The sequence below is a fragment of the Mesocricetus auratus genome, unplaced genomic scaffold (genome assembly GCF_017639785.1).
Source record: "Mesocricetus auratus isolate SY011 unplaced genomic scaffold, BCM_Maur_2.0 Super-Scaffold_15014, whole genome shotgun sequence".
Classification (NCBI taxonomy): Eukaryota; Metazoa; Chordata; class Mammalia; order Rodentia; family Cricetidae; genus Mesocricetus; species Mesocricetus auratus.
The window spans coordinates 5,557,189-5,570,892 of record NW_024429186.1 but is presented as its reverse complement, the minus strand read 5'-3'; the positions used below and the strand labels follow the sequence as shown (position 1 = coordinate 5,570,892).

Here is a 13,704-nt window from a genome sequence, read left to right as displayed (position 1 = left end):
ATATGTATGCAAATATTTTAGACAAATTAACACAAGTAATATTTGAACATGGAATAGTCTTCACATAATTGGGGATGGGACACCATATGAAGCCAATGAGAACAAAAATACATAAGAACATATTGTTGGTCCACTCTTCCACCAACAATCAAGATTCTAGAATGCAGACTAGAGTGGTTAAGTAGGACAATGGAATATGATTTTACACATTCAACACTGGGTCATTTCACAGGAATTGTTTCCTAGTAAGATACTCATCACAAGTCTTCAAGTCACTCCTGGAATTTACATTACCATAAAAATATAGGAACTCAAAGATAAAGTAGAAGAATTTAGTCATCACAAGGTATCAATGAAAACTGAGGATAAGAGATGGAGATAGTTGTTTGGAACTCAAATTATAAGTTTATCTTCTCAATGACAATGATTGGTTGGGCAGAAGAGTGATAGGTTTGATGCTGTATCTGAAGTGAGTCTCAAAGGTCTGGTTTTTCTCTGGATCTTTTTCGATATTTGAAAATCAGCATTAAACATGCAAATGAATTGTGATTCTATAATGAGTTGGATATGTTTAAATACACGTGTATTCGGTAATGTTGTGATTTGACCTGATTATAGTTTTTTTAGAAAATGGAAATACAGATTTGGTGTACATAGGTTACACCGCATATTCTGTGGATGTCATATGCTTCAAAATTTAGGCTGCCTAGCACTGGCATGGACTTGTTGGTGGAATGTCCCATGGGTTACCATGATTTCTGACTTGTGTATCCTTCTTGAACCGTTAATTGATGGATTCCATGTGGGTCATTTGAGAAAATACACTCATCTAATTTTTAATATTGTTAACATAAATCCAGGTAGTCTTGGGACCAAATTTTCTAAAACTGTGTTACTCCCAGGACCTTATAACAACAAACATGAGTGATGTCATGGGATGAGATACTGAACTACCCCTTATATATGAATCAGCCCATATTTTTCACATGCACTGGGAACCCCAGATGCAGAGTCCCAGGGAAGACAATATTCCTCCAGGGTTGAAGAAACACCTGGGAGAAAAAGGAATCACAGACTCAAAAATAGCATCTCATTTCCCCAAGAAATAAAAGCAGGTAGGGAAAGTGGGGACCCATTTAATGTGCTTCTCTATATGACACTTAACAATTCAAGCCACTCTGCTTAGTATAGGACAGAGATGTTCATTTTGACTTTCCTCTTTATGCTCCTGAAGATTCCAATTCTAATGGCCAGTTTCACGAATCCCAGTTGTTTTTGGAAATTGAAGCAGAGTAATGACAAGGATAAAAACTTGAAGACAGGTTGTTTCTTCTCACCTAGAATTGTGCAGTGGCCAGTGGATAAAGAATATTTCAAACAAAGGTTGAATATAAAGTAAGTTTTTTTGTAGTTTTCACTTAAATATCATCATGAGTATTTCAAGACGGTTCTTTAATTCTTTTGTCCTGTTCTCTGAACTTCCTTACCAACAAACGACCCCAAGTTCTTTTAGAGACTCTTTGTTATTTTACTGTTTTTGATTGTCCAATGTGTATTCTGTTTTTCTTCCAGTTATCCTCTCACTTTCAAGGCTAGAAGTGGAAATAAGGAAGCAGTCACTATCATGATCCACCACAAAGTCCCCTCCTCTTGACATTGTCCATAGCACAGTTGTCAGTAATGTCTCATCAAAAGAAAACCAATACTATTTCAATGAATTTCACTCTAAGTACATGAAATTAAATGGCCTTAGAATCTGCTCATGGTCATTTCATCAGTATGTGCTTGTGTGAGTAGCAGACATATTTGTGCCACACAGAGCTGCAAAGAGATTTCACATAAATATTAAGAACTCCCTCAAATTTCTTGCATGTGACCACTCTAACTCCTGAAGCTGACTTAAGAATATATGTAGGGGACCTGTCTTTTGTGAGTTTCGTTTGTCTTCCTGTTTCTCCATACTTTACTTATATGCAATGTCCAGTTCTCCATTCACAATTTACAGTAAGGAAGTAATGCGTGGATTGTAATTGATATGTCTACAGTCTTTAAAAACTGTGGTTAAATTAATAGTGATGGCTGCATACTTCACTTGTCACTTACCTGAGTGATAGCTGTGGCATATGATATTTGGCACACTTGAGAACAGGGAGAGTACTTACCTACTAGCCCTACTAGCTCTTCTTTCCCTTTATTTAAGAATCATTTGTCTTTTATTTTAAATATAAGTTGTTTGTTCTCTGTCACTCATAACACGCTTACCTCTTACATTTCTCTTTCAGTACTTTTCTAATTATACATGCATATTTTACCAATGTAGGCAATATACACATAATGATTTTGTAGAATGCATGTAGTTGGGTTAAACACAGCACTTTAGTTCAGTTGTCAAATATGAGAGCTCTAGTCACTGATGTTTCTTAATTTCATTGTTGTGAATTTAGTGTTTCAGTTGCATGAGATCTATTCTCAAATTTTTTGTTTTTACTGAAAATTGCAACGATATTTTTTCTTTGAGATAAGGAACATTCATATAATGCCTCTTTTTATAAACAGAGACATGAGAAACTTACAATTTCTAAATGGCAAACAGATTGAATATAACTCTGAATAAATTGTTCAAATAAAGTAGCATGTTTAATGTATATAAATCATACTATATAAAATGACTGGAGAAACATGAGTTATCATTCTTCCCATAAACATGAACACAATATAATATTGTTATCTTCCAACTTTCCTGTTGATGTAAATGCTAAAGTATTCCAATAATGGTAATTAGTAGAAAAATATGATGGTTAGATATGCCCAGTTTGAATATATGAGATGCTTGTTTTTAAATGTGAACAAGTTGAAAAATACTGTAGTGGGATACATGACTTTAATATGTGTACTCAAGACCTAGAGCAGGTGCATCCTTTTGTATTTGAGGCCAGACTAGACTATAGGAAATTGTAATTAAAAACAAAGTGATTTGTGCACCTTTGTGGCCAAAGTTAGCATTAATCATGAAAAGCACAGAGATTGATGCAGACATTCAAATATTCTACCAAATATGTCTTTGGTGCTTGAATTTATTTAAAAGTAAGCATTAAAAAAGATTAATTGCCTTCAATTACACCTGAAATAAAAGCATGAGCAAGATTTTGGTGGACATGAGAGGATATGTTAACTATATTGCCCACTAATTATCGCTAACTGTAAGCCCATGGAAAAATATTGCCCCATAAAACTATTATGAACTCATCTGTGATTGTTTTTCAATCTTAGCCATTTCAGTAATTTTCATAAAAATAAGCTCTTTAGCTAATACATCATATGCTTTTTTATATTAATCAATAATTTCAATGTGAAGATGGCTAGGTTTACTGTTTGGTTAATGACTGTGTCTCATCTCTACCTTCTGAGGAAGCAGTCAAAAACCAGAGATGGAAAATGCTTTCTGTATAAGATGTCAATGGAGCATCTAATTTATGGGAGATCAAGCCCTATGGACTTCAAAGGTTTTACAAGCTTTCAAGATCTTATGACTTTCCAACATCACAACAGAAGATATTTATTTCAATATTGGAGGGAGGTTGGGGATACATTGCAGTACAAGATAGTCCTTGTATGGACTATAAATTCTCATGTACTGATGTTTGTTCATATTAAACACTGTACCCTTTAACAGAACACCAACTGAGAACTACAAGTTTGTACTGGCCTTGGCTTTTACCCTGGATGAGGTCAACAGGAATCCTGATCTACTACCAAATAAATCTCTAGTATTTAATAATGATGGACATTATTGTATCAGTGTGTCTAAATTGTACACTTTGACTAGAATTTTGGGACAAGATCCTGATTTTTTCCCTAATTATTGCTGTGAGGAAGATATCACATGTAATGTGATATTTACGGGACCAAACTGGGAAACATCTGCAATTCTTCTGTCATACCTGGACCTCTGGAAATTCCAACAGGTACAAATTTTATGGTTTGGGTTTGACTGAAATGCTGTCCTGATGGGATCCATTCCCAGATACTAAAAACTGTATTCAGAGGGGACTAGACTTACATTAATGTCAATCTATGTAGCTCATGAGTAGTATTCAGAGAATGAAGAGCTATCCACATTTCCATGTTTGAAATAAAGATGGGGAAGAAGTAAAGCTAAGGGGATTTGACAAGTAAGGTTTCTAGAACTTTTTGCAGAAAAAAATGTGTTTACAAGCTCTTTGGACTCCATGGCACCTCATGGTTCTCTCTGCATCCTAGGTCATTCAGTTTACCTATGGATCCTTCCATCCAATCTTAAGTGATCGTGAAAAATTTCCATATCTCTATCAAATGGCCCCCAAGGACACGTCTCTAGCCCTGGCCATGGTCACTGTCATACTTCACTTCAGATGGAACTGGGTAGGGCTAGTCATCTCTGACAATGATCAGGGCACCCAATTTCTCTCACACTTGAGAAGAGTGTTGGAAAAACATACAGTTTGCCTTGCCTTTGTAAATGTGATTCCAATCAGCATGCAGTTATACATGTCAAGAGCTGAAATATATTATAACCAAATTAAGACGTCATCCGCAAATGTTGTTATCATTTATGGTGATTCAGACAGTACTCTTGCTGTGAGCTTTCGATTGTGGAAATCCCAAGGTTTACAGAGAATATGGGTCATCACCTCACAGTGGGATGTGACAACTAGTAAAAGAGACTTTGTATTTCATACAGCCCAAATGACTCTAGCTTTTGCTCAACATTGTGGTGATATTTCTGGTTTTAAAAAATTTGTTAAGAAAGCGAACCCTATCAAAAACAAAGATGAATACCTTGCAAGGATGGAATGGATGAACTTTAATTGTGAAGTTTCTACATCCAACTGTAAGACACTGAAGAAATACTCATGGAATACCTCCTTGGAATGGCTAGTGGTACGGACTTCTGACATGGCCTTTAGTGATGGCAGTTACGACATATACAATGCTGTGTATGCTTTGGCCCATGCACTGCATGAGGTGGATCTACAACAAGTAGATACACAACCAATGGACAAAGGGAAAGGAAACAGTTCTAGCTGTGTGAAGGTAGTATTCCTTCAGTTAGATGTTATTTTGTGTCAGCAATGTCGTATTATTAGGAGTCTATCAGATGCCTAGACTCAGAGGACTGGGGAGTATTCACCCCAAAATAAAGATGTCTGAGCATTTTCTTTTCTTCTGAGGGAGTAAATCTAGAGTTTGGTAAAAATCTCTAGTGCAAAGGCAATGGAGCCTAAGACAATATGCACTAAGGACAATCAGAGATTTTGTTACTGAGTATCTGAATATCATCACCCCAGGTTTTTTTTGTTTTTTGCTTTTCAGGTTATTTTTGAGACAGGGTTTTTCTGTATACCTTTGGAGCCTATCCTGGAACTCACTCTATAGCCTAGGCTGGCCTTGAACTGATAAAGATCTGCTTGCCTCTGCCTCCGGAGTGCTAGGATTAAAGGCATGCACCACCAACACCCAGCCAACCCTGTTCTAATACTGTAAGCATTATCAGTGCTTCCTCATGAATATTCCCTTTAATTAGATGATAACTTTGCACATTCATTGTCAAGATTGTTGTGAATAATGTAGGGGATAATATCCATAAGTACTCTCACCTGATTCTTCCCCCAATATCAGCTCTGAGAACACAGTTGCCATTCTGAAAATTATTACACAGGCAATACTGTTATGTCAGTTCAGAACATACATGTACATTCATGTGTGTGACTGGAGGTTTCTGACTCTACATGTGTGCATTTTTGTGTATTTCTGTTCATGTCTATGTATGCATGTCTTCATATAGGTTCGTATGATTATCTGTCTGTCTTTATGTGGAATTTATAATAAATTTGTCTGTGTCTTTCTGTATGGGTATATTTAATATGTGTATCTACCTGTATGTATTTGGCAGTGAATGTGTCTACATGAGAATTTGTGTATATTTGTGCATTTCCATCTATGTGGTTTCACATATGTATATCTGCATTGGTATATATGTGTGTATGTGTGTGTGTGTGTGTGTGTGTGTGTGTGTGGGCATGTATGAGTGAGCATGTCTGTGTTTTGATGTGTTGATATGTTTTTCTGTTTCTCAAAGCTTCCCTGTTTGTATCTGTGTGCATTTTCCTGTATGCATTTGGGTATGTTTGCATTCCTGTTACTGTGTTCTCATGTTCTTTATGTATGTTTGGATGAATATGCCTGTGTATGTTTGACTGCATAAGTAAAGGAATTCCAGGGCATGTATATGTGTATGTTTGTTAAATAAATGTGTTCCTGTATTTTATGTGTATCTCTGGATTAACTTGAGGATCTTTCTCTTTCATGTGTGTTTCTGTGTGTGTGAGTGGGCTGCACATCTATGTTTGGTGTCTGAATGTATGTCTCTGTATGTGTTTCATTGGTTCCTCTGAGGGATCTAAAATTAAAGAACATTATTACAATCTTCTTTACCACTTTAATTTCATTGAGGTTTCTCCCCTAACCACATACAATAATGCTGATTTTAAGATAAAATAAGAATTATTTTTCTTCAATGAAGGGCAAACACAATATAGGATGCTGTCTGTCTTGCAGCTGAATGCAATTCTGAAGAAGACACAATTCACAAATCCTGTTGGGGACAGAGTGAATATGAACCATAAAGAAGAACACATGGAAGAGTATGACATTTTTCAGATTTGGAATTTCCCACATGGTCTTAAATTTAAGGTGAAGATAGGAAAATATAGCCCATATTTTCCACATGGACAACAGTTCCATGTATATGAAGAAATGATAGAGTGGGCCACAGGAACTACAAAGGTGGGTCAGCCCAAATTGATTTCCATTACTCATCAGTAACACTATCAATTGGGAACATTCATGCTTCCTTAAAACTTTATGTAATAAATTGTCATTTTATGAACCAATATGAAGCCTTTTACTTTATGTTTCTTCTTTTCTCCTTTGTGATATGACTTTTTATTAATCTTTTGAGGATTTCCCACATCATACAGTAATGTGTGTCCTAAAAATGTTAATTCCTCATTTGAATTGTTGACAATTTAGGAACACTTTGTTAAAGTATCAAACAAATTAAATGTAAAAATGCATGGTCAGTATATTTATAATCTACACTGTTGTAAGGATGGAGTAGATTATAAATATACTGACCATGCATTAATATTTTAGGACACACATTAGATATTCTATGAATTATTAAGTTGCTTTTCACTTCTTTTTTCATTTTTGTGGGTATGGAAATTTTGTCCTCATATATTCTGACACCTGCTATGACTGTTGTTCATATGGATGACTGCAGAATTATTTGAGTCCTAGGAAATGGAGAAAATTTATTTCCATGCAATGACTGCTAGAATTCAAACTTGAGTCCTATTCATGAGCAGGAATTCTTACCTAACTCTGAGTCATGAATCCAGCTCTGAATCATACACTATAAAATTATTTTATCACTATACCTTGCTTGTTCATATTATTTCATAGTTCATTCAAAATAATAAGGGTGTGTCTAATTTTCTTCTCCTTATTTTGAGCATTGTTATTAAGAGGAAATTTGTAAATGAAATATCCCATTATTTCTCATGGGCATTTTATAGAAATGAAGTATGATGTGCACGGTTTTAAGGTATTCAATTCAAACTGCCTAGTACAAAGTATATAATTTGTAAAGACTTTGATTTCGGCAAAGTCTTCAAACATAACGAGGTAATATTTCAGTTTTCCTAGATAGTATGAAACTTAGAGTTTTTCTACTGGATAATAGAATCTATTAAATGTACTCTTAAAGGAGGGAAGTAAAAGTGATATATTCCAAATACTTAGAGAAATATGTTGCCAATCTTGGTTAGTTCAACAAGCACAATTACCCCTAACTATAGAAAGAGACAGGACAAAGTTCACTAATGCAAACGATTATAGAATGCATAACAAATGAAGCAAGACTCTGAAAGAACTTGAAGAACTCTTTCAGATAAAACATCAGGCTGAATAAGAAGTCAAAGTATTTATAACCATCACTGGAACAATAGTCAGAGTATCAGCTATCAGAAAAGTATCAAATATTGCCATAACCAAAAATTTAAAAATATTTTCCATAAGAATTGATTGTCAATGGCTTCATTTTCTTATCAAAGTGCACAGACAATAAAATTGGTTTGAAAATTCAAAGATTCTTTTTTTAAATTTCATTGGGGAAATATTGAGAAACCTATAAAAGGAGGAAAAGTAAATCCCTAGAAAAATATCTTGGATGGATATGGGTGTAATAACTCTGTACTAAACACCTGTCAAGAAATCTCAACAGCACAACAGAAAGATCAGTTTCTACAAACAAGATGACTTCATTCCAAAGATGTAAGCATGCTTCAAGATATGTAGAATTTAAGAGTGTAATACCACATGAATAAATGGAAGGACAGAATTCAATTATCATCTACAATTCTGAACAAAAGACTCTTAATAAAGTCCAATCTTGCCAGGCTGTGGTGGTGCATGCCTTTAATCCCAGCACTTGGGAGGCAGAGGCAGGCGGATCTCTGTGTGTTCGAGGCTGGGCTGGACCGACAGCCTCCAAAACAATACAGAGAAACTCTGTCTCGCAAAACCCAAAAAATAAAAATAAAGTCCAATCTCGACTCAGGTTGATAAAAAAATAAAAGAAATTAAGCCTGACAGATTACAATGAGAACATCTTGATATATAATTGTTTCATGTGACAAGCATATTGAGAGCATCATACCACAGGGAGAGAAAAATCAGAGATTATTCATTAAAGTCTGATGGAGTCAATGAGTTTGTGGTGCATGTCTTTAAGTAAAACTCATTTAAAAAAGAATCTGGTAATCTTTCTTTTTGTAGTAATCCTTAACTACATCGGGGGTTCAAACCAGACAGAGATCCTTAAGTGAAATAAGCAGAAAATGGATAACGGCATTCCTTGTCTTCACTCATTCAAAATAGTTGATAAAATATGATAAAATTATAAAATAAATGGAAAAATACATACAAAATGAAGGTATTAAATACATCATTATAAAGGGAGTTTATGCAATCCATAGCTGCACACTGAGAATTTGCTTGAACAAAAACAACAACGAACAGGAAGCATTGTAGTTCTCCATAGTTGTGGAGAACATAAGATGGTTCTGTGCTTAGGAGATGCGTTCATTTTGACGTAAAAGTTAACACAAAACCAAAGACGAAAAGTGAGCAAGCAAGAATCAGGTCCCCTCTATGCAACTTATAGATGCCCTTCACCAGGTTCATAGTAATCAAAGATATTGTATACATATTTACATTGATAAAACTTTCAACAATGTAAGTTTTATTCAGGTTACCCATGCATTTGTAGATTTGTTAAACTTTTCACATTAGGAAACACTTTACTTTCCAGATCACTACACATCAAGTCAGCACTTCCTAATAAAAAAGTACACTGGGTTCTGCCTAGAGAGCCTTTTGCTCTTCACAGTCTGTATGTCATTCTTTGCAGTACTATTTCATTGGAATTAATGTGTGTTGTCTGAGATTTTAGGAGATATTTCCCTTGTTTCAGAAGCACATTTATCCTACATTGCTATTTGGGTGTTGTGATTAAACTCTGCTATTAGTAAATTTAGGGGGAAGGGTAGACTTGCTCAATTGTTACAGTAAGGAAGATCAGGCAGGAATCTGGAGATGCTGAAAGAACACTTCTAATTGGCTTGCACTCTTTGCATTTATCATGATGCCATTGCCACTTAATAAAATGCTTAAAGATAGGGTGACAGACTAGTTTGAAAACCACATTTATTATTTAATCTTTTTTATGTATTTTAGAATCTTTGCTTTTTGTAATGAGATCACACAGTTGGTGTATATGAAATTAACTTATCAATATATAAACATGATGTGTAATACAGGTATGAAAGGAGTAGGTTAAACTTTTGGTATCACCATGCTTGTGAATTTTCACAGATACCACCACCCTCTGTGTGCAATGCTGATTGTGGTCCTGGATTCCGAAAATTAGGGCAGGATGGAATGGCAGCCTGCTGTTTTAAATGCAATCCCTGCCCAGAAAATGAAATCTCTAATGAGACAAGTGAGTATTGAGGAAGTCATAAATACTCGCCACACTGAGATGCTGAAAGTGTCTGGAAGGGAGTTGCACAAACACAATATATTTGCCTAAGTTAAGCTTTACAAGAATATGTTCATTAATATGTCCCTGTATAAAATTCCTCATGTATCAATCTACATATTGACCCATTTTAAATTCACAGCAGGTGGCATATTCTAAAAGAGACAGTTTTGGTAATCAACGTGCAGTCTGAGAGAATTTTACACATGGTCTTTCCAGTGATTAATATCCTCTAAAATTACATTTGGGTCTTGAATTATATCTCGGTCTTGAATCTTTCCAAATACTTTAATTTTTTTGGTTTTATGAGACAGGGTTTCTCTCTATTGTTTTGGAGGCTGTTGGTCCAGCCTGGCCTCGAACTCGCAGAGATCTGCCTGCCTCTGCCTCCTGAGTGCTGGGATTAAAGGCGTGCGCCACCACCGCCCGGCTACTTTAATGTTTTTACATGTATGTATGCCTACATATGTTTATACATACTCTGTATGCACAAGTGCTCACAAATAATAGAATAGAGCAATAAATCTGCAATACTATGGAATGTGCCTACTGATAATCAGATACAAATCCACTATAATATTAAGGGAAATTTATTACTGTTCAATTTTCATGAACAGCTGAGAAGAGACAGAAGACTACATGCAATATCCATAGAACTCTTATTAAAATTGCAGCTTTATTGAAAAGTTAGGAATGTGGGAAAACATATTGATACATAATATGAAAACAATATTCAATATTTTTATGTACATAACCTAGTGATAATGTCACAAAAATATCCACAATTATTCAAATCATATTATCACTTATACACCACATATTAGTCTAATGATTATTTATTCAGGACGTTCTAAATAAAATGGTGGACTAATCTTTTTTCACTGCTTTTGCATGTCATCTCATAAAATGAAATGAAAGTCCATGATGGATATTTATGGACAGTGAGATGACACTTAAGTTAAATTACTTTCCACTAGCACAGATAAGCTTCAGGACACATGTGGTATAAGGAACTCCATGCAGTGCCACATAAATCATATTCCAAAATTATTAAACTGAGCATCCTTAACTCTTTGTAATATAAAACCACTTAAGATTAATGTATACTTATGAAAATTTATCAAAATGTATTCATTATTATATGATTATATGTTTGTATATAAGGTTGATAGTTATATGCACCGGAGGGAGAGTGCTATTGAGAGCCACCCAATGCTTTTGTAGTTTGTTTCACAAATTTATGAGACACCTGAATTTATAGTGAGAACTGAATTCAGGTCTTCTGGGAGAGCAATACATTCTATCACAGTTGAACAAAATTCCCAGGCCCTTAAACAAATTAACTAATTAAAGTGCAAATAAACTTTTTTCTATATAATCTCCTTAAATAATGATGGCCCATTCTCACTGTCTGCAATTATCTGATGAACAAGAGCAACTACTATACAGATTTCTACACTTAGTATAATGGTTATCACAACTTATAAATGGGGTACTATCAATCATCACAACATTCTGTGTTAGCACTCTGTCTTGAAGTTTCTTGTGTTTTCTCTCTAATGCTGCTTGTCAGTATCAACTTAATCACAGAGTACATTGACAGAGTCTGGGTCGTATAGAGATGGAAAATAGGAAATTAGGGAAGGAGCAGGGTGTTGTCTTTTACCATATGGAGTGTAACCATGATAAAGGGGCATAGTAATGCTATGTATGTACAGAGGATTCTAATTTCACAGATAGGCTACAGCTTCTTATGGACAAAACTTGGGAGTTATCTTTTGATACTACAAAAAGATGACTAAATTAAGGGTGTGCATTTCCCAAACTCTATTCATCACTCACTTTCACCCTCCTACTTGCTCCATATAATCCCAATAACTTTCAAATTCTCCAGATATTTTTATTGTAAATATGAATATTCACCAGTGAATATAAACACAATTATACAAACCACTAATTTCATTTAAATGTGTTTTATTTAAATGTATTTGGGCCAGAAAATTTAAAATAAAAATGTATCAGAGTTCTGGTCAGAGTATAAAACACAGAATTCATATATCGTGGAGACAACATTAATAGAAATGACAAAAACAAGGCATCAGGAGGCACAGAATCCATGTGTGTGGGATTTTAAAAACACTCAGAAAGTCTGTGGTAAAGGAAGTTAGCATTTGTAAATTTAGCAAAATAAGTCATGTCTTCATAGTCTCCTGATTGTAGTAAAAAAATCTGTGCTTCTTGATATCATGTCATATAAATGCACTAATATACCTAAACAGAGAAAAATTCTTTGATTTTGTTCCTCACATAGTTGATGAGCATTATGAAATGGAAGTGTTTCTAGGCAGCAAAGTCCTTCTATGACATCCTCAACAAGAAAATTCAGATATTGCAGTGGTTTCTCTGTACATGTGATTGAAATGCCCTGCCAATAAAAATGCTGAAGTTGAACTAATAATACATTACTCTCCTCCTCAGATGTGGATCAGTGTGTGAAGTGCCCTGATGACCAGTATGCCAACATAGAGCAGAACCAGTGTATACATAAAACAATGATATTTCTGAGCTATGAAGATCCTCTGGGGATGACTCTTGCCTTATTGGCCTTGTGCTTTTCTGCATTCACAGCTCTAGTTCTTGGGGTCTTTGTCAAGTACCACGACACTCCCATTGTGAAGGCCAATAACAGGAAGCTCAGTTACATCTTGCTCATCTCACTCTTTTTTTGTTTCCTCTGCCCCCTGCTCTTCATTGGCCATCCAAACTCAGCTACATGCATCTTACAGCAAATCACATTTGGAGTTGTATTCACTGTGGCTGTTTCCACTGTGCTGGCCAAAACAGTGACTGTGCTTCTGGCTTTCAAAGTCACAGCCCCTGGACAAAGTATGAAATACTTCCTGGTTTCAGGAGGACCTAATTACATCATCGCCTTCTGTACCCTCATCCAAATTATTATCTGTTCAGTCTGGTTGGGAGCTTCTCCTCCCTCTGTTAACATTGATACCCACTCTGAGCATGGCCACATCATCATTGTGTGCATTAAGGGTTCATTCACTGCCTTCTACTCTGTCCTGGGATACCTTGCCAGCCTGGCTCAGGTAAGCTTCACTGTGGCTTTCTTGTCCAGGAATCTGCCTAACACATTCAATGAAGCCAAGTTCTTGACATTTAGCATGCTGTTGTTCTGCTGTGTCTGGATCACTTTCCTCCCTGTGTACTATAGCACAAAGGGTAAGGTCATGGTAGTTGTGGAAATATTTTCTGTCTTGGCTTCTAGTGCTGGGATGCTGGGATGCATCTTTGTTCCTAAGTGCTATATGATTTTGATAAGACCAGCAAGAAAAATCTCTTTAAAGTATCAGGGAAAAATCACCTTCCAGAACTAATGTTTCCTTAATTCTAACTCACTTATATATAGTTCGCTCATATCCACCAAATATTTACTTACAAGGCAACACCTATCTCTTTTAAAATGACTCTGACTCTTCATATAATTATGTGACCTAACAATATCATATCTCTTATTGTTGTCTACATTGTTTCCTATACTCTTTCAC

The 13,704-nt window shown here is 35.4% G+C and overlaps 1 protein-coding gene across 1 annotated transcript; it reads left to right on the top strand.

The window, feature by feature from the left end:
- The first annotated feature begins 1,198 nt into the window (after positions 1 to 1,198).
- Positions 1,199 to 13,533, top strand: LOC101843668 (vomeronasal type-2 receptor 116-like). The gene is made up of 6 exons (XM_005068227.2): positions 1,199 to 1,395; positions 3,674 to 3,965; positions 4,261 to 5,073; positions 6,598 to 6,825; positions 9,979 to 10,105; positions 12,623 to 13,533. Exons 1-6 carry the CDS (start codon positions 1,199 to 1,201, stop codon positions 13,531 to 13,533), a joined length of 2,568 nt encoding a protein of 855 aa, XP_005068284.2.
- Positions 13,534 to 13,704: the final 171 nt, after the last annotated feature.